Below are 22,083 nucleotides of genomic sequence, written 5' to 3'. Positions count from 1 at the left end.
CCACTCTGCAGACATGCTTATCCTATTATATTAGCAAATACTCATACGTCTTCCCTGTACATTTTCCCCAGTTGAGGAAGAGGTGATGAAACTGTCTAACTCCGTGAGACCTGCTGGACTGCATTGTTCAACAGAGAAGGGGCTGGGATGGATAGCGAGTGTGATGTTTTGGCTCAGAATGGGGTTTCCATACTCTGATGTTGGGGGCTGTATTAATCTTTGTGTGATCTGAAAAGGAGGTCCTTAGAATCATCAGCAGGAAGTGATCAGTAGCCTCAATCTGTAGTCTCTAAGAAGTCTGATCATTTGGGGGCAATCATCATCATCATCATCATCATCATCATCATCATCATCAATAATAATGTCCACATTTTGACTTGCTTGTGTTTTCTCCTCACTCTGGTTTGATCACCCCCAGCCCCCACTTTAATATTTTGATCTGACTGCATCTTCCAGCTGTTCTTCCAACACTGTCTTCCTCCCATTATGGTTCTTGGGTTTCCTAGGCCCTGAGTGAGCTTGGATGCCTTTGTATCTTGGGGCTCAAGCTTCCGCTTTGGTGGTGCTCCACTAACTCCCATGTACTACCAAGGTTATGTTAGCAGTCTGGTCTGGGACTCGTCACATGACGCCAGCCTTTGGTTCTCTTCCTCTGAGAATGAACACAGACACTGACTCCCTTTGTAGTACCAGTTCCTGGAGCGGGAAGCAGCATATTCAGGCCCACTGAACAGCAGGCTTCACAGAGAGCTGTCCATGTAGTGACCTTCCCTGAAGGCTGCTGTGTCACTGCAGATGGCTCTGAAGTGAAGAAGCCACACTTGGTTGGTTTTGGCATGAGGCCATTTGGAGGTTAGTGATGAGAAGAAACCGAAGTCCAGAGAAGCCAATCTATTTTAAAATGACCCCTTCTCTATGGGCTGTTTGTCTCCCCAAATAGCAGTAGACAAAATCTGCTGCTGGAACTTCATGAAGCAAGGAGACCGAAAGTTTCAGCTGGCTCTTTCAATCCCACAGAGATGCTATGGTGTATGAACAATACAAATGGCACAGGGCTGATGGAGTGAGAAGAGAGAGAGAGAAACCCTTTCCACAGGCAGGGTTGATATCTTTAATGTACCACATCAGACACACTGCCCTGGGCCAACAGCAGGCAGGCAGACCGTCTGCATGCTGGACAATTCAATCTGAACACCCAACCCTCACAGGCCTCTTGTACACGTATTTTTCGTTATTACTGATACATTCTAATGATGAGCAGGGGGATGAGCGATGGAAAACATGACAGAGGAGAACTCAAGCTTCTGAAATTTAAGGAGAAAGAAAGATGGGCAGAAACAACCAGCAGCGATAGCAGAGAACACCCCGCAGGAATTGGTTATGTTCTACCATGTGGGCCCTGAAGGGATTGATCGGAGATCCACAGGCTTGGTGGTAAGTACCTTTGCCTGCTGAACCATCTCATTGGCCCTCAATCCATCTTTTAATCCAACGAGAAGCTATTACCATGTTCAGAATTTTGCATGTTTCTATGTAACGATAAACTCCAACAACAGATATCAAAGCAAGAATATGTTAGCCTGCTTCTGCCACGAGGCAGGAGGACACAGAGATGAAGAGGAACACTGACTGCATATGCTGTGAGTGTTTACGGGCTTAGAAGAACTGAGTAAGAAACTAGGCTGCATACTTAACATATCATGTCCTGCACAGAACAGCCTTCAATAAACCCTTGCTGAATTCCTGTGAATAATTGTTTCCGGAGAAAATACGTGGCCACAAAATTCAGGGCAGCTATTTGCCGATAGATAAACAAACATGCTTTCTGATTACAACGGAAGGTCTGGAACTCTCACAGCCTGATTGTGTTCAGTGTGGTGTAGGGTTTGCTGGCCTCATGGCTACTCCACTGCCCCTCAAACCCTCACTAAATACCCATGTGGCCTGCAAGCTGGCAAAGCCAGAATATTTTTCTCCTCTCTACACACTATAGGTGCCTAGTACATGATAGGCATTCAGAACTTTGGTTTGAATTGAGCCCCTGGACTTTGTAAAGTTCCTTTATTCATATCCCAATGTAACACCTTGCCTGTGGGGTGTTCGACACATTTATTGAACTACATATGATGGAATGTACGACCACAATAAATGGTCTTGAATGACCTCCTGCAAACTTTGAGGTGATGAAAAGAAACCCAGCTGACCCCCATGTGACAGGTAAGGCACAGCCACACATATAGTTTCCTAGGACAGCAAAAGATCATGGGAAAATGACTTAGTCAACGCTTGGCCTTCCCAGGAGGCTATGCGCTTCACCAGTGAAGAGCTATCCTCACATCTGTATTGCTAGCATCAGAAAGTGTCTGGCACATGAGGAGTCTGAGTAAGTAAATGTTCTCCTGAGCAGCCAACATTCTAATAATTTATTCTAATGAATAAATATAACCACATTTGTCTTCAGGTTTGAAGCTTCCCAGAATGAACCCCAAGGTCTAGAACAGGTCTAGCAGGCATGCCAAACATATCTGGCCTCTGCCCTATCTCCAAGAGACCTTCACCATCCTTGCTCCGACCTCTTTCTAGGATGACTTTGGACATTCTTGGCCTGTTGTTCTCTGTCTGGGGTCACCTTTCAATTCTCATATCACCCGAGGCCTTTTCCCCAACAGAAGAACCTCAGCCTGGGGTTTCTTTTCTCTTCCCTTGTCATCAGATTCACTTCTACCTTTACTTCAATCCCAACTTGGGGGACTTGCTCAAGGAAGTAAACTTGGAATGATCACATGTACAACAAAGGCCATGCCCCCCCCCCCAGCTGCCCATGAACCCAGTTACCGCTGAAATTAAAATAATGATATTCCCTAACTTGTGTGCGGTCCGTCCCTTCAACCAGTCTCTCAGCTTTGACTGTGTCTGTCTAGTTCACCAGATTTTCAACGCCAGTGCAGTCTTCAGCTTAGAACAGATGCTCTACTCATTGGTTCCTTATTCCATAGCAACCTTAGGGGCTGTGTCAGCTTCCTTATATGTATCACAAGAATGGTAATGGAGCCTATCACTGTGGGGTTTTTGTAAAGGACACCTGGCGAGATGTAGGTAATTGAGCATGGATGCTTAGCAATAGTAATCAGTAGGGGGTAGTCATTATTACTAATTATTATAATTGTTGCTGGTTCTATTCCAACCCTTTCTCTGCAATGATGTTTACTCTACCTACAGCAAAATGATGGTGCATCTGCACGCTTTCATGCATGGTCTGCACTGATATAGCCCTTCCCTTTGGTCTTATACACCAGGAATGATGGAAACAGGATTCCCATTTTAGAGAATTATAGGTTTACATTTTGGAATTTTGAGTTAAATGTGTACTGGCCTCGGAAGCTTGAAAACGCCACAGTCTTGGTGACGGGTGTTACCAGGATGTCAGTTAATTAAGCTTCTAAAATGGAAGCATGAACATGCTGGCTCTGGCTAGAACGCCCAGCCCTCCCCAGAGCAGCCCCACTGACCTTTTCCAGTCGATATATGAGCTGCCTGGCGGAAAGCTGGATAAGAGGAGCTATAAACTCGCAGATGATGTTCACGGACATCAACAAGCTCTTCCCCTTCTGGGCTCCGACGATGGCTTGGCACACCAGCTTCTCTTTCACTTTCTGTGCACAACATACATCAGTGGTTTTGAAACAACCATCCTTCAGCAAACTTAATGACTTAATAATAATAGGATATGTCTTTGGGTCCAAGATGGCCAGAGCTTTATAACACAGAAAGGACCAAAGAGTAAATATGTGCCATCAACAGATTGGACTGATAAGCCCTCAGGATTGGGCTGTTAATGAAATCAACATTCTCACACTTTGCAAGCCCGTTTCAGAACGCTTTCACTGAAGCTCCAGGTGGATTTAGTTCCCTGCTGGGCCTGGGTTTTAAAAACTCTTAAAACCATGCTTACTCTTGGTAACTGCATTAGAAATATGCTTCTACTACAGACTGTGTCTTAAGATTAGGGTGTGGGTTATATTCATCCTTACATCCATAGTGCCCAGAAGTGTTTATTTTATGGTACACTCTCAATCAAAATAATGAGAAAAGGGACACAGTATATAAGACTCCCCAGTGAGAGGTTCTCTCTATTCCTTTTTATGTTGGGAAGATGTGTTCTACCTGAAAATACTTTGTGAATAGATAATATAAAGAAAATAAGGTGGAATCTGTGAACCCAAAGAAACTGGCCCATGGACCAGATGGCTCACATTATCTCCAGTATACAATTTCTTATTGCTTCTTGCTATAAAGAGAAAACTCAGTGTCTCCCTGTAAGCCTCCTAAGGAGGGGCTTAAGCAAACATCGTATCTTACCCAAAGAGTCTGTATTTCTAGGATGGAAAAACTCCTTGGTGATTTCAATTTTTTAAAAAAGTATTTGATGATTTCCAAACGCCACAAGGGACTGTAATAAAGAGATACACAGTACCAATATGCTTACAGGTTTTGTGTTGAATGTGTGGAACTGAGGTATACAAAAGTAGAAGGCTCATCGCTGGAGAATAACATGACTATTTCATCCACACAAAACTGTATGTCTATGAATGTTCTGCCTGCATGTGTATATGTGTATGACGTATGTGCCCGGTGCCTCAAGAGGCCAAAAGAGGGCGTCAGATTTTCTGGAAATGGAATTCTATAGCTGATTGTGAGCTGCCACATGGATATTAGGAACGGAACACAGATCCTCTGCAAGAGCAGCCAGTGCTTTTAATTACCAAGCCATCTATTCAGTCACCCTAAACATGATGTTTTTAAATGAGGTGTCAGTCAGGCAAGGTTGCAAAACAAACAAACAAACAAACAAATAAGAAAGAAAGAAAGAAACCAAACCAAACCAAGCAAAGACAAAGAAAGAGAGAGAAAGAGAGAGAGAGAGAGAGAGAGAGAGAGAGAGAGAGAGAGAGAGAGAGAGAGAGAGAAGAAGGGAGAAAGAGAGAAAGAAAGACAGGGAGGAAGAAAGAAAAGAAATCAGGGATGTGCAATCCAGAACATCTATAAAAGCATGCTATTTTTTCAGGAAAAAAAAGACTGCTAAGTATTAATAAGAAAATTTGCTTGGAATAAAAACTGGACGTTTTTCTATCAGGGATTAGCTGGCTGCTAAGTATTGACTATTGCAATGAGGACATGCTTTAGACGGTCCTTTAAGGTTGGGGTTATGGTAGCTATAGAAACAAAGGGAAAACTGAGCAGAGTTGAACCTTGAAAGCAATGAATGCTGCCATGGTAACCAGTGCTGTGTGTAGTCTTTGAGAAACCACATCCCTTGTTATCCTTTGCCAAGGGACCTTCCTAAGAAACACATAGGGTAACAGCAGGAACTTACTTGGGAGAAAAACAGCTTTCAAACATGCTTTCCTCTTACCTTGGGTGTGGCGGAATAGCCTTCAAGTACCACGTCAATCGTCTGCCCTGGGTACAACTCCATCCTGACAGGGTGAAGTTGAAACACGGGGTTCCCATTATCTATGGGTTCCTGGGAGACCTTGCACTGGTGGCAGCTACCAGTAGAGCCCTTCTTCGCTGGTTCCTTCTTACTCTGCTTTTCCTTGGGGCGGAAGTCATCATTCATCCAAAACAGTTGCTGGACCCGGCGACCTTTGTTGGTTAGCTTGAAGCGGTAATAGTGGGTATCCAGGCTGGAAGGGAAGGGCAGGTGCTGAGTGGCCGTTGGGTTTGACTCTACATCCTTTAGATGTATTCTGTTGGAAGTACTTACAGAATGAACACCCAAAGAAGACATTCCTTTACAACAAAACCAAAAACAGCCATTCTGGGAGTCTATGTAATAAGATTACTAAGAACTGAGTGTGATCCCAATCCCAGAATTACCACTCCTGGGAACTCATGCATCCTTCATCTCCCCCAGCAGCAGAGCCCACTGTAGCAGACAGCATTAGTGTTATCTTTAATGAAAAATGGTTCTGAGGTAAGGAAAGGAAAGCACAATAGCTGGAGGAGAAATCCACTTTTGAGACTTGTTGAATACATTTCTCCTGATTGGGATATGTCTGGTGATGGTGGGTTTACGTTGCAGTTCAACATGATTGACACATTCCTATTAAGCCTTGATAGGATGGAGGGGCCAGACTGAAGTAGACCAGAACACCATCTAGGCTGGACACTTTTCTCAGACTTTTTTTCCTCTCCTTTCTTTAAGCTTTCAAGTTGTAACTATTTCATTCAATAATTCATTCTTTCTTTATTTCATGGATACTTATTAAAGACTTTCTTATTTGCCTAGCTCTTTATGAGGGAGCTGGGTTTTCTAATATATAATAAAAGAAGTTAAAGTGGTGTGTGTATGTGTGTGTGCACATCCATGCAATTTGTAGACTAAATAAAAATTTTTTCTTTAAGGAAAAAAGCTCATCCAAGGACAGGAAAGGTAGTGCATGCCTGTAATATTAGCATTTGCAAGGCTGAGGTAGGAGAATCACCATAATAAATTCAAGGCTAACCTGGTCTACAAAGGGAGTTTTAGGTCAACCAGGGTTACACAGTGAGACCCTCTCTGACAAACAGCAACAGCAGCAACAACAAAACGAACAGCCCACTTTATCTTCAACTGTTTATTTTTCTTTTAAGATTTTATTAGGCTTTGAGATTTTATCCCATTTGCGTGACTCCAGGAAATGATGTATCTCACAAGTAAGTTGTAACATCAAATAAATAATCAGGAGAAGTAATTTCAGTTGTCAGGTAAAAACTTTCGTCTCAAAATATTTGTGTTCACAGGGCAGAGTCAATAGAACAGTCTTTACCCAACGATTTAACTTTATGACCAATAGTAAGTTTGGGGGAGAAAAAATAAACATATATAATATTAATAGACTGTTTTGGCCTTTGCTACTTATTTACAGTATGATTTTAATAACCACAGAAACCCGGTTGCCAGAACCATATTAACTTCCATACCAGGATGAGAGAAAAACTCCAAATATCCAAGAGATTTGCCCCCAAATTTGTGACCAGAACGGGGTGGCATATGGGCATTCCTTCAGTACAGGGTTTGGCACACTTGGTCTGTAAAGGGCTGAAGTATATCACGCTAGATCTTTGGGCCATATGATCTCAGGCATAACTGCCTGCCTCTGTACACTCTTCTTACTATGAAAATAGCCAGAGACATACTGGCTGCAAGCCCACAGAACCTTCTTCACAGGCACAGGCAGTGGGCTATGGTGTACCTGTTAAGGCTTTTGCCGAATCTTTTGGTTATTGTTGGCATCATGATTATATGTTAAAAGGGAGAACACCAGGGTTTAGACAGAGGGGAAATGAAAAAATAACAACTACAGTTCGTTTGTATATTCATAAAAACTGTTAGCTAGCCTTCAAATTTCTAGGCAAGGGTTGGCATATCCTTTGGGTAGGGGATATTTGGCGCTATTTAGAGATTCAGGAGAATTCCAAGCAATTAGACATGGTGTGAATAATATTGTTTTCTATAGTTAGAGTTGTGTGCTCTTAAGGAAGTTAAGTAGAATTATTACTATACAATGACAAATACCTTTCCTATGGCCAAGAGATAAAGTAGAAAGGAAAGTTTTGATATTTATCCCACTCAAAAACATACAACTGGACACATGCCAAAAAAAAAAAAAAACCTCTCTGGGTTGTTACTTATATTGCTCTTGCTTGGTGCATTTTTTTCAATTAAGAGCCATGTTTGATAGCTAAAGCAGAGGAAAGGAGGGGTAGGTGGGGCTGAGGGAAGGACTTCTCAGAATAGAATGCCTGTAAGTTGGGTTCAGGACTGGTACATCAAAAGGCCAGAACGGCAGCCATAGGTGTGTTCCCAGTATAGCAGCTGAGAACCACAAACCAGCCAAACCCTGGGAGTCAACTACTATAACTACATAATGCCCTTGCAGAACCAGAAATGAATCTTCACACATATCCTCCACCCACTGCATTCAAACCTCAGGTGTTTTATAGACATACTCAATTGCACTGCTCAAAGGAGCCTCTGCTGTACTGCCTCTTACTGAAATAGTCAGACTCTATAGCTTGTCCTGGGTGTGCAGGGGACCGTTGGTGCTATGATGGGGAGGCAAATAGAAGGAGAAATACAATGTCTAAAATGACTAGCTCTGCGATGCCTGCTACTTTTGCAAAGACTTACCTTTCTAGGTAGACTCGAAGGTTACACTAATCTGAGTCTGTATTTTCTTCATTTGTGGAGAGGGATGAGAAGTGTGTTGAAATCAGAGAGGGAAGATTATGCAGAAACTCTGACATAAATCTTACATATAGTGGTCACCACCCCTTTTTCTAGCCTGGAGAATGTCACCTAGCATCAAATGCCAACTTTACACAACCTAGGATCGTAGAAAAAAAATAAAAAGCAAAAGACAAGGAAAAAAACCCAAACAAACCAAAATCCAAAAAAACCAAAATCAGAGTCTCAAATAATAGCCTTTTTTTTCTTCTGGCAGTTCTGCAACTTTATTTGACATTCAGCAGGTTAGTTCTCATCCACATTGGCTGTCTGTAGATTTTTGAATGTGGTAACAGGCATGTAAGTTACTAGTGTGTAGAGCTTGTTTGGTGAATTCTCGTCCTTATTATGTTTTCTGGACAAATATACTTGGATGTTATATGGAACATTCCTTATTCCCTTGGACCAGAGGGCTTTATTGAGTCTGATATCAGTGTGCACATCTGTAGTCCCCATTTCCTTCATGGCAAATTTCCGAATTTCTTTGAGTGCCAGAGGAGCATGCTTCTTGAAGCCCACTCCATGGATATGCTTGTGAATGTCGGTGGTGTATTCTCGGGTCACCACTTCGTTGATGGCAGAATGGCCCTTCTTCTTCTTGCCACCCTTCTTTGTGGGAGCCATTCTGCCAGGCCCAAGTTGGAAAGGCTCAAATAATAGCTTTTATCATGTTGGTCTGTGGACATGTGTCTAGGGGATCAACTCTTGATTAGTAATGGACGTCAGAGGTCCAGCCCACTGTGGGCGTTACTATTCCATGGGCAAGGTATTCTTGAGATGTTTAAGGAAATTAGTTAAGCAAGATTCTGAGCATGAGCCAGCAAGCAGCATTTCTCCATGTTCTGACTTGAGTTCTGACTTCTCTCAAATGATGTACAGTGACAGGGAACTGCCAGAAGAAATAAACCCTCCCCTAAGTTGTCTTACCACAGTAACAGAAAAGGGAACTAGAGCACAGGGTGACAGCAGGGAAACGTCTTCTTGAAGCAGATGTGACCAAGCTGTGACTAGGAAATGTCTTCCCATATCCAGTACATTCACCAAGGAAGGAAAGAGTGGGGCTGGGGGCCAGGGGAGAGATGGAGGGGGCTTAGTTCCATTTAATTAAGACTGAGATACATATAATTACCTAGACGATTGCCCCATGGAATTTCCCTACCTAAAATGTGCTCCCAAGTTGAGTTCTGGAGCAAACGGTTTGTCAGAAACAATGGTAGAACCAATCCCAGTGGCCTGGATTGGGATCCGATAGGTGTTACTGTGCTTAATCTCCAGGATGACCATGTCTTTGAACGTCACTATATCATCCAGGTTAGCAGTCAATGTCAGTGGGATGTCATCTTCTGCAGGAACTGTGCCCTCACTGGGTGTAACCATCCAAAGTGATTTTTTGTTTGCCTGCAACAGAAGACTACAAGTTAAATGAGTCTTGAATGTGTCAAAACCCTCTGCTTCAAATGACCTGCACCACAGAATTCAACTTTAGAGACAAACATCATTTTATTTTAATTTTTTAGATCTCCCAGGCTCATGGATTATTGTCAAGTATTAATATAGTAAAAATGGCCACCTTGCTGAAAACAATCTACAGATTCAATGCAGTCCTCATCAAAATTCCAACTCAATTCTTCATAGAGTTAGAAAGAACAATTTGCAAATTTATTTGGAATAACAAAAAACCCAGGATAGCAAAAACTATTATCATCAATAAAAGAACTTCTGGAGGAATCACCATCCCTGACCTCAAGCTGTAGTATAGAGCAATAGTGATAAAAACTGCATGGTATTGGTACAGAGACGGGCAGGAAGATAAATGGAATAGAAATGAAGACCCAGAAATGAGCCCATATAACTACGGTCACTTGATCTTTGACAAAGAAGCTAAAACCATCCAGTAGAAAAAAGACAGCATTTCCAACAAATGGTGCTGGTTTAACTGGAGGTCAGCATGTAGAAGAATGCAAATCGATCCATTATTATCTCCTTGTACAAAGTTCAAGTTCAAGTGGATCAAGGACCTCCACATAAAACCAGATACACTGAATCTAATAGAAGAGAAAGTGGGGAAGAGCCTGGAATACATGGGAACAGGGGAAAAGTTCCTGAACAGAACACCAGTGGCTTATGATCTAAGATCAAGAATTGACAAACGGGACCTCATAAAATCGCAAAGCTTCTTCTGTAAGTCGAAGGACATTGTTAATAGGACAACATAGCAACCAACAGATTGGGAAAAGATCTTTACCAATCCCACATCTGATAGAGGGCTAATATCCAATATATACAAAGAACTCAAGAAATTAGACTCCAGACAATCAAATAACCCTATTAAAATGGGGTACAGAGCTAAACAAAGAATTCTCAACTGAAGAAACTCGAATGGTTGAGAAGCACCTAAAGAAATGTTCGACATCCTTAGTCATCAGGGAAGTGCAAATCAAAACAACTCTGAGATTCCACCTCACACCAGTCAGAATAACTAAGATCAAAAACTCAGGTAATAGCAGATGCTGGCAAGAATGTGGAGAAAGAGGAACACTCCTCCATTGTTGGTGGGATTGCAAGCTGATACAACCACTCTGGAAATCAGTCTGGTGGTTCCTCAGAAAATTGGACATATTATTACCTGAGGACCCAGCTATACTACTCCTGGGCATATATCCAGAAGACAAGGACAACATGCTCTACTATGTTCATAGCAGCCTTATTTATAATAGCCAGAAGCTGGAAAGAACCCAGATGTCCTTCAAGAGAGGAATGGATACAGAAAATGTGGTACATTTACACAATGGAGTACTATTCAGCTATTAAAAACAACGACTTCATGAAATTCTTAGGCAAATGGATAGAACTAGAAAATATCATCCTGAGTGAAGATCTTCCAGTGTGGGGGAATTCGAGGGCAGAGAGGTGGGAGTGGGTGGGTGGGTGAGTCCACATCCTCATAGAAGCAGGAGGAGGGGGAATGGGATAGGGGGTTTCTGGGGGGGGGGGGGGGGGCGTGGTTGTGGAAAGAACCAAAGAAGCTGGATGTTTGTTAACTTCCTTTTTCAAATAGCAGCCTGAGTCTGAAGATCAAGGCTGCCCTCCAGCTTTGGAATGGTCCATGAAAATTTGCTGTGTGTCTTCCCCATGATGAAAACTTGGGTTTCTGACAAGCTCTTTTTTTTTTTTTTTTTTAACTAATTATCTGCTCTAACCTCGTGATTCTGAAATGCCACCGGGAGGGCCAGCATCCCTTCTGGAATTTTGAAAGAGATGTTTCTCCTAGGAGAAGTTTGTAGAATCTGAGTGAAGATGAGCGGCTTTTAAAAAACAAACATGGTGGGAAGTCACCCCGGCTTTTACTGGGTTTTTATCAGAATTAAAAGAATTCCATAAAATAAATGAATAAATAAAATCTTCATATTAAAAGGAATCTCATTAGCTAAAATTCTAAGCTTGTTTTTGAAATCCACTACAAGGCCAACTCAGAGTTGGGCGTGACTCCGAGCAACCCTATTCTGGCCATCGCACTGGAAGTGGCTAACCACCCTCAGCATCCCCGGCTACTGTCACCTGCTCTAGAGTTTTCTCCTCATCACTTACTCTCTTCTAACACAGTACATGCTTCACTTACCATGCTTATTGTCTGCCCCCTGCAGTGGAATATAAGCTCTACATAGGAGGGGGTTTGTCGTTGGTTTGTGTGTTAAGCTTTCTTTTTTTTTTTAAACAAACATATCCTAACTGTCTGTAGTAGGCTATAGTAATAGCTATATTACATGTACAATACAGTGTGTGCAGCAGACACTTCATCAATATTTGACAAATGAAGCCAGCTATTGTGGTGCACACCTATTCTCTCAGCACTCAAAAGTTGGAGGCGGGGGGCCTGAGTTCAAGGCCGGTTTGAACTGAATAACAAGATCCTGTGTCAAAAAGTAAACTAAAAATCAGTGACTGCATATATCAGTCTTTTATTCAAACTCTTTGACATCGGCGTATTCACTCTTACGTAGGGTAATCTACTTAATTCTGGTTCTCACAGCTCAAACTAATGGATATTTCTTCCTTGTATTAGGTGGAGGCATGTCTCATTTTGACCCACTATACATTGGTTTTGGTCCCTTCCCTGGAGTTATGTAGGGTAAATGGAATGTACTGCTTGTACTTACTAGTCCTTCAAATCCTGCATCCCAGTTTTAGAGGAAAGCCTCAGATGTTAAAGTGAGGTCAAGATGTCAATTAAATAAAAAAAAAAAAAGACTCAAGCTATAAACAGCAATTAAAATATGACGTCTGCTTCTGGGGTGATCTATATCTTACTTATGACGTCTGCTTCTGGGGGTGATCTATATCTTACTTATGACGTCTGCTTCTGGGGTAATCTATATCTTACTTATGATGTCTGCTTCTGGGGGTGATCTATATCTATATCTATATCTATATCTATATCTATATCTATATATCTATCTATATCTATATCTATATCTATATCTTACTTTTAGAACTTGCCCTTGACTTTGAGAGCCTGTAGTGCGTTCGGCTTGGAATTTGATCTCTTTCTAGAGGCCTTGGTTTGATTTACTTTTATTTTTGGACAATTATCAATATGTGTCTGTTTAAATATTATTTCTGCCTCGTCCTTCATCTCTTGCCATTTTAGAACTTCCTAATTATCTCTCAGTTATAGTTGGGCCTAGAGTGTCCACCGAGGGCTCACTGAGACTGACAGCCAGGTGGTGGTGCCCTGGGGACGCAGTAGATACGTTCAGAGGCGGGGCCAAGTCAGAGGAAGTGAGGTCACTAGGGCTTCCTTGGAGGTGATCCTGGGACTTGAACATTTCTTCATTGCACTGTGCCTTCTGACTGCCATAAAGTGAGAGGGTCTGCTTCACCAAACAATCACAGGGACAAAGGGTGCGAGAGGTCATGGATTGGAAATCTTGGAAACCAGGAGTCAGAGGTAAGCCTTTCTCTGTTTAAGTTGTTTATCTTGGTTATCTTGTCACAGAGAGGCGTAGCTAACCGATGTGCCACCTCTTAGCCTCTTAATTACATTTCCTTACTTTTACTCCCTGACGTTTTTTTTGGCTGATTTCTGCTCAGTTTTCATCCAGTTCACTAATTCTCTCTTCAGCCGAGTGTAACGTGCAGTTAAACAAACCTATTGAGTTCTTTATTTTGAATTTCAAAATTAGGTCTTAATAGTTGATATTTACATTTGTAAGACTTTCAGCCTTTGGGAGAACTGCTAAAATTATGATTCTGATATCCAACTGGTCAGCCGCTCCTCCTGGTCACCTACAAACTGGGTGAGCATTGGGTGAGCACACTGGCTTTGAGACTTTTTACCAAGTGCAGCGGCACATGTATATTCAACAGACCTGATGTTCAGTTATTGTGGGAAATACAAAAATACCCAAAGCACGCTCTCTCCTCCCCAACCCCTAGGAGCTGATGCGACATTGAGAGAAGCCAGGTAAACAACAAAAATGCAAGCCAGGAGGAGGCTAGGGAGGAAGTGCCTGAGAAAATCTAAAGAGCAGGGTGCTGCTCCAGAGCAAGTTCGAACCTTCTGACTGTGACAAATGTACTATTCCCCAAAATGTGAAATTAGACCAAATTAACAACTGTTGTGTTCCTAATTATATTACTATTGATTAAAAAAAAGCCTAACCTACTCTCTCTAATTGTACAAAATTAATAAAAAGCATCTTCTCCCTATTTTGGTAGCCATTCCCTTTCATTTAACTCTCATTCTATTTCAGGGAAGATATTACTTATGCAACATGTTTAGTTATTGCTTGCGTCGAGAAAAGGCTACAAAAATAAAAGCCAGGGAGATGGTTTCTGAGCTTCCAGAATAGTGTGGCAAACTCTCCAGCTCATTAGATAAGACTGTGATTATTTGCTTGAAAATTAGGAGAAGACCCCCAAACGAAATCAAGCGCAGGGAGGAAAACAATGTATTTAGAAGCGACTGTAAAACTCGCTCTCTGCACTCAGGTTACTCCAGTCTAAAGTCATCCTCTGCCGCACTGGAGAGATGGTGATGTGGTTAACAGTGCACACTGCTCTCTCTGAGGACCCAGGTTTGATTCCCAGCACCCACATGGATGCTCACAACCATGTGTAACCCTATTTCCAGGGATCTGATGCCCTTTTCTGACCTCCATGGGCTCCAGACACACAGACGAGTGCACATCCATACAATCAGGCAAAACACTCATACATATAAAATTAGAAAAAAAAAAGGAGAAATCTAAAAAAAAAATAATACACATATCCTTCTTTCATTTAATTACCAAAGTGTATTTCTAATAAAAAGAAAGAATATAAAGATACATGCAACTCTATGAGACTCGCATACAATAGTGCCTGTCAATCAGAAAAGTCCTGACAAACTTGTGGAGGGTTTAAAATAGGGCTGTGCTAATGGTTGTTGTAAATGAGAAAAAAAAAAAGTACTTATTACGAGTAGAATTTAAGAGTCTGCCACCAGGCGATGTCTCGAAGGGTGACATTCCAAATCCAGCCTAGTTCCAGTGTAGACTGCAAGGCTGGATCTGGTCAGTGGGATTCAACATCACTCTCTTAGGAACCCACGACTCATGGTACTCGGACAAGGAAAACCTAAGGTTTAAACCCACGTGCTCACTTTCCAATTTGAAACTGAGGATAGATCCTGTTAGACAGGCCAGAAAGCTAATTCCATTTCCCGGTGCTTTGCAAGCCTATCTGGGAAACAAGTAAATTGCATATGAAAATGTAAATGAATTAAATGAATCCCAGAAGATCATTTTTTTTTCTCTTTTTCAGATTTACAAATGGTGAGTAATGAATGGTGCCCGGGAAAATTTACTTCAGCGTTGGCACTAATAGAAATCGTAGGTTTGACTCTAAGTAGAAAGTCTTAGCTTTTCTTATAATCTCTGAACGTGGAACATTCTAGAGACACAGAAGTAGAGGAAAGCAATTAGACGTTAAGGATTGTCCTAGACACACTATGACTTGGATAGAGATAGTTGACACTTGTGGGGTGGGGAGCTAAATCTTGCATGATGCACTCTGTTTCCCCAAATCTTTCTGACCCCTCTTTACTCACATTCACCCCGCCCTAGTAGAGTATCTATCGGTTCCTGCTTCTCCAGCATTCAGATACACTGTTGCCATTTTACATTTCTTAGACTGAGGAGATGGCTCAGTGGGTAAAACCTTTGCTGTACAAGCATGAGGACCTGAGTTCAAATCCCCGGGACCCATGTAAAAAGCTGGGTGCGGTCACTCCTGTGTGAGTGTGACCCCAGCTGTGGGGCAAGTGGCAATAGGATTTCTGGGGATCACTGGTCAGCAGTATAGTTCCAGGTTTAGTGAGAGATCCAAGGCAACAAGGCATAGAGTGACAGAGCTGGACACATGATGTCATCCTTTGCCTTCATGTGATAACATGGGCTTACACACCCTCCCATATGCATATGCCCCGACACTCCCCTCACATGTATAATTAAAAAGATATTCCTGTACACTTAATTTTCAGGAGTATAGATAAACTGTTATTGATAGGAGAAACTATCAGAATGGAGTATCACAGGATTATGTTTAAAGAAATCCTGACATATCTTACTAATTTATGCCCCAAAGATTTTTTTTTTTAAAAACTGGTCCTAAAGTGAAAACAGAACAATCCTCTAGGACATATATCACAAAGATGGCACCAAAGTGAATTCTAGAAGAACTATAAATGCAAATTCATCTTCTACAGCCATTTAAAAATGGACCAAAGTTGCCTTGGTTCTCCCAGAATCTTTGTTACTGGAGATTGAAGTCTTTGAATGAAATCATTTCAGCATGACCTACACAGTTAAAGCAATAGACGGCAGTGAGTTTGTCATCCTGGGTTAAGCAGTCCTTCTCCTGTCTTGGCATTTTTACACTTCCAGTTTTGAGATTCTGGACAGCTACTTTTAGATAAGTAAATAACAGCTGCTCTAACAGGCCCCTGAGGCTCAATGGGTTGACACAGGATCAGCTTGTTACCAAGTTGGGACAGAGTTGAGGACTGGCTTCTATTCTACAGAGTCATCACACACACACACACACACACACACACACACACACACACACCCCTCAGCTGAGCCGACTGTGACACATTCCATCACCCTGGCCATTGGTAAATCACTAGACGGCAACACAGGCAGGATGGAGGCTTGGGTGCTAGGATGTATACACCAAGAAGGCAAGTGCACATCACTTCTACCCACTTGTGCTAGCTAGCACTCCCAAGCACAGCCACACCTACCCCAGGAGGAGGCTGGGAAATGTAGTCCAGGTCTGGGTCCCCAGGAAAGGGAGACTGATATAGGGAGCTGCTGACAAAACTACTTCGTTAGTTTAGACCATAGCCACTGTGCAGGTGTGCCACCAGCTCCAACTCCCTCAAATCTCAGGTCTGGAAGAGTAAAGGTTCCCAGTGAGAGACTGGCTTGGCATTTCAAACCTGAGAACCATGGGCCCAGACTTCACAGTCATCCATTATTAGGAAAATATAGAGAGACAGCAGGGGAGACGATAAGAAAGTGTTGGGTGAAAAGATTGTACTCTGCTGGCCTTTCTTCCCAATTTGTGACTTCAGAGCGTTCTATATAGTTTTCTTCATCTACGAGACCTGGCTTACAATACAGACATAAATCACTGCCATTAAAAAAAAAAAAAAAAGAATCAAAAAGCATGGCCTCTCTTAGAGCAGACACTGTCAAAGTCATTTTTCTCACTCTGACTATTTATATTCCTCCTCTGACCACGCTATACACAAGGAAGTGAGGCTGTGGCTGGTGGGAGTGCTATTTCAGGTCAGGGGACATCAGTTTTCGATGGATGTCTGCCATCTTTATTTGATTCCTGCTGACATGGATTGGATGCTCTGGGAACGAGACTCAAGTTGCTTTCCAGGGCTGAATCAGTCAGTTTTCTTTTTGATGAAAGTTATTAATCAATGCCTGGCATAAAACCAGGCAGCAAAAATACATCATAGAATCTAAGCTTGAGGTGCAATAAAGTGCCAGCTGCTAAGGTCCTGGGCCGCTCTCGAGGCTAAGTCAGCCTGGTCTAACGTGCCTGTGTGCTCTGATGCTTGACTTTCAGGGGTGCCCTTGCATTTGTGGGAGGGCTTAGTCAGAGTGGCATTTTCTGTTAGAGGAGGGAAAAGTAGGTTAACAAAAGACCCCAGTACAGCAAGACAACAATGGATGGAGCTAGGTTAGGAAAGGAGGCTCTGGGGGAAAACAGATGTGGCTTTGAGTTCCCTGCTTAGCTGCTCTCCAAGTGTTGGGCTTGGAACATGTCACCTGTGGTGGTTTGAGTGAGATTCCCTTCCCTGTAAGAATGGAGCATTTGAACACTTGGTCCCTCCCCAGTTGGCTGTTTGGGAAGGTAAGGAGGGGGTGGCCTTGCTGAAAGAAGTATGTCACTGGCAGCAGGCTTTGATGTTTCAAAAGATTTTCTCCGATTCCAGTTTGTGGTTTGAGATGTGAGCTTGTAGCTTGCTACCATGGACTGTTAACCCTACAGAACTGCAAGCCAAATAAATCCTTTTTTTCCCTTGCCCTGTAAACTGCATGGATTATGTTGATAAAATAGCAATAGAAAAGTAACTAAGACAGCAGCCATTTAGTCTACTGACCTAATTAGTTTTGAGTTCTGACTGTGCCTCCCACATGAGGTGGTAGTGCTGGCTAAGCACAGCCATGTGTGTGCCGGGCTCTCCTGCGATGTAAGTGACCATAAATCACAACTGCTACTATTGTGTGACACAAATCTGAACTGCTCTCACAACTGTGAGCTTAATGGTGTTTTGCTGGAAAAAATAGATTATGACATTGGGAAAATAAAGATGGATTCTGAGAAAGAATTTAAGATTTAACATTCTTACTAGAAAGGAGTGTTTATGGAGATTTGTGGTTGAAAGAATTCTGAGATGGACCCTAAGATGTCCATCTCCTGGGGCACACAGTTATCTTCTCTGTTATTCAGTCAAATGCTGGTGCTTGTGTGGTCCTGGGAAGGGATTTTGCAGATACAGTTAAGGTTCCAAACCAGTTTACCTTCAGATGGGGAGATCATCTTCACTAGGCCCTAAGGTGACTGAACACTTCTTACCATGGAAATGTTGAGCCTGAAGAGACCTTAAGGAATTGCCACATAATAGGGTAGCTATGGCGACCCAGTAGCTATTGAGAGCAGTCTATGCTGATAGCAAGTGAGATAGGAGAGCTCTATCAGCCATTCAACTGCAAAGCAAAAATCTGCTAGGAAACTGAGGATCTGAGCTGTGTCTCCTTCCTCTGCAGATCCTTCTTCTACCACTGGTCAGAGGAAGAATCCACTCTAGGTAACCCCCCACCCACACCCCCAAGAGAAATGCAGCTCGGCTAACATACTTCAGCCCTCAGTGAACCTATGAGAAGGATGCAGCAAGACCAGGCCCGGATTCTTGACCCATAGAAACAGATAACAAACTAGTATTGTTTTAAACCAGTAGGCTTATGAGAATTTGAAACCTAGCAGTAGCTCATGAGTATAAGCTTCCATACATTTCTTTCAAAGATGCCAAAAGCAAGCCCTCCAAAGAAATTTTCCCGTTAAGGCTTCAGTTGGAGCTGGGGATATGGCTCGGTGGTTAAGTAGTCAGTATAAGCTGAGTGCTTATGGTCAGTATATGGTAAGGACAATTACAGATGAATAACTCCTATGTAAGAGCATGGGCTTGTGCTCTTACAGAGTATGGAGTTCTGATCCTAGTGCTCACATCTGGCAGCTCACAACAACCTTTAACTCTAGAGCCAAGGATCTGACATCTGGTCTCTGAAGGCACCCCCTACCCAAGGGACATAATTAAGGAAAAAAAAAAAAAAAACAGACAGTAACGGCTATCTCTGTTTTTTTTTTTTTTTTTTTTTTTTTTTTTTTTTTTCTTCTTCTTCTTCATCAAACTAGGGCTTGGAAGTCAGCCATTTTTACAGCCCATAGCTAACATATATAGGAAGTGCATGCCTATGTGTGAGTGTGTGTGTGCGCACGCGTGCGCGCGTGCGTGAGCGCGTGTCTGTGTGTCTGTGGGAAGGGTAGAGTTTGTGATATTTTGCAGTTCAGAATTCCATGCCCTCTGGCGATTACTGACGAGCTCTCCTTACAAGGTCCCACATCTCTAATGCTAACATCTGCCTTTGCTTTGTAAGATGGGCTACATCCCCTGCTTCATACGCAGGTTCAGCTCCCAAGGCAAATCAGCCAGGGCTTTTTAAAAAAAAGTTTCCTTGTCATGTATTTAATATTTTTCCATAAAAGGTGGAAGCGGTCGCTATTGTTTGCACATGTCACGTTGACAGTGTATGCTTCGATGGGTCTGCTGTTATGCAGAGCTAATGACTATGGAGCCTGAAGAAAATAGCACGGTGAGCTGGGGAACAACAGCTCCTTTGCCATTTGAGACCCGTGAGGTTTCCTCCTGTGAAATAGGGGGAAGCAGATAACAACGTGTGTTGCGAGGGAATGTGGTAGACTTCTATTATCTCAGCAGACAGTCCGTTCTCTGTGGGGCAAGAACAATAGAGTCTCACTGAGGCCTGCCCCCTTTTCGTTGTCTAAATGGCATCTGGAGTCATAGACCCTTCTCCCTTGAAATGAGTCATTTTGCTACTTTAAACAATTAACTTGGGGTTAAGAAGGAGATGCAGAAGGACTGATGTTAGGCTTTCCAAGGGAGGCTGTGCGGGGTCATGACTGGGAAGTGTGGGCTGTGGAGTCACGAGGCTTAGCGGTCAATTCTGGAGTCTGCTATCTGCAGCTAGGTGACCTTGGGCTGGTTTTACAGTCTAGGTCGAAGGTTCTCCATCTGTAAACTGTGCTCTCTCTCTCTCTCTCTCTCTCTCTCTCTCTCTCTCTCTCTCTGGAACAGGGCTCTCTCTGCATGTTGAGGAATGCCCTTGAACACACAACCCCTGGGGTTATAGGTGTATGCTGTCACATTTCACTGGATGTGCTCTATAAAGATGAAATGAAATGGATGCTGACCATCTCACATCTTGTCCACTCAAGAAACAGTGAGCTTTACTCATGTTACTTTCTCATCCACATCACCAATGGTGTTATTCTACACAGACCTGAGCCTGGTCTTCTTCTGTGAAAGATTCTGGAATGGCTCCTTACTGTCTAGAATGCTATCCTGAGCCCCCTTTAGACATCTCTGCATCTCTTCTATAAAAATGACCCCAATTCACTCAAAAGCATCTCATACAAGCTCCAGAGCACACAGACTGCAAAAGCGGTCGAGCTTGGTTATATTTCGTTCTGTTTGGTTCATGTCTAAGTCCTTCTCCCCTTTATGACTGGGAACTCATGGTTTGGGGTGGATCTTAGTGGGACCTCAGGCACTTCTGAGACATCACCCAGACTCTCTGCAAACATGGCAATCTGCCGTCAGGATTGGTATCCTATACATGGCTCTGGTCTGGAGACTGTAGTCTTAGACCTACTAAGAGGTCACCAGTGCCTTTTCTAGACTTGATGCCTAGGGCAGGTCACCTGCCCATCCTAAATGAACCAAGTACAGTCATTGTACATTAATGCACGCCTATTTCTGTCTTCCTGGTGTCTAGCTATCAAGCTTCCAGTCAAATCTTCTGACTGGCAACACGCTTTCCTTTGACAGAACTGGCTACTTTCTCCTCTGAGCTTACATTGTATCATCTGGCTGTGTTTTCTTCTGTGCAATTGTGAATTCTGAAGAAATGAGCTGTCCTATTTTTGGTTTGTTTCTCCCTTTGGTCATCAGAGTGCCAGCAATGGGTCAGGGCTCAAAAATAATTTCTACTTCATGGTCAACAGACACGTGAAAAATGTCCTGTCTCACTGGACATTCTTTGGAAGATGGAAGAAACGCAAACTTACAATGAACATTAAAAGAAGATCTGTTGGGTTTGGCAAAAGTAACAGCATGGGTAAGAGGGTAGGAGGGGGCATCACACTTTACATCTGGTGAGGGGCTGGCTATAAACTGGTACAATATTTCTGACTGATGCTGATATGTTGGAAACGAAAAGAACTGGCAACAAAAATTATGTTATCCCTCAGGGTTGGGGGAGGGAGTACATAGGCCTCAGGGGGAAACACTGGAGAGTAAATACCTCAAATTTAGTGGTAGTCATCTGCACGGTGGGGTGATAAGTGGTCCCCCTCCCCATCTTTAGCTGTTCTAGAAGAATGTTATTTGTAGAAGGACTGGACAAGGGTGGTACACTCCCTTCAGTGAATAAGTGTCCTCTAAAACAATATAGTAATTCTCTCTCCCTATCTCTCCAGTTTACAGACCTGGGACTTGAACCCAGGACCTTGTATGTGCCACATAAATGCTTTACTCCTGAGTGATTCTCCAGCCATCCCTTCTCTTTAGCACTCCCTCTCTCCCTCCTTTCCTCGCTCCCTCCTTCCTTCCTTTCTCTCTACCTTACACAAGGGAAGTTCCTGGCCATCATCCCCAGAGGTAGCCATTGTTAGTAATTTTCTTTGTCTTTGCAGATATATTTTAAGACTAAAGGAAAAACCCCTTTTGTTTGCATCCAAACATTGCCTTATATAAATGGTGGTACTTTGTATATATAGTATTTTCTGTGCCATGGGGGGGGGGGGGGCTGAAATTTTGTTTCTGTTATTATCATTTGCATATACAGACACAATGTAGTGAGGTAAATGGTTCTAGAGAAAGTGTACAGTAAGAAAAAACTAGTCCTTTGAACTCTTTTTCCCATCTTTCCTAGTTACCCCAATTCTTG

At 42.7% G+C, this 22,083-nt stretch overlaps 1 protein-coding gene and 1 pseudogene across 3 annotated transcripts in view; both read right to left on the bottom strand.

Moving 5' to 3' along the window:
• Positions 1 to 22,083, bottom strand: part of Hydin (HYDIN axonemal central pair apparatus protein) — a 360,278-nt gene that overhangs the window by 169,894 nt on the left and 168,301 nt on the right. For 2 of the 3 annotated variants that reach the window (XM_076915883.1, XM_076915885.1), the window contains exons 19-21: positions 9,432 to 9,670; positions 5,414 to 5,687; positions 3,510 to 3,653 (exon numbers count right to left, since the gene is read on the bottom strand). In XM_076915883.1, coding sequence (XP_076771998.1) covers positions 3,510 to 3,653; positions 5,414 to 5,687; positions 9,432 to 9,670 — 657 coding nt within the window. Of the gene's footprint in view, positions 1 to 3,509; positions 3,654 to 5,413; positions 5,688 to 8,176; positions 8,315 to 9,431; positions 9,671 to 22,083 lie in introns of those variants that run through there. The other variant, XM_076915884.1, reaches the window with a different exon arrangement.
• LOC117723158 (large ribosomal subunit protein eL31 pseudogene) lies at positions 8,517 to 9,386 on the bottom strand (annotated as a pseudogene).

The sequence above is a fragment of the Arvicanthis niloticus genome, chromosome 18 (assembly GCF_011762505.2).
Source record: "Arvicanthis niloticus isolate mArvNil1 chromosome 18, mArvNil1.pat.X, whole genome shotgun sequence".
NCBI lineage: Eukaryota > Metazoa > Chordata > Mammalia > Rodentia > Muridae > Arvicanthis > Arvicanthis niloticus.
Note: the sequence above shows the minus strand (reverse complement) of the source record. Positions and strands in the feature narration are given on the sequence as shown.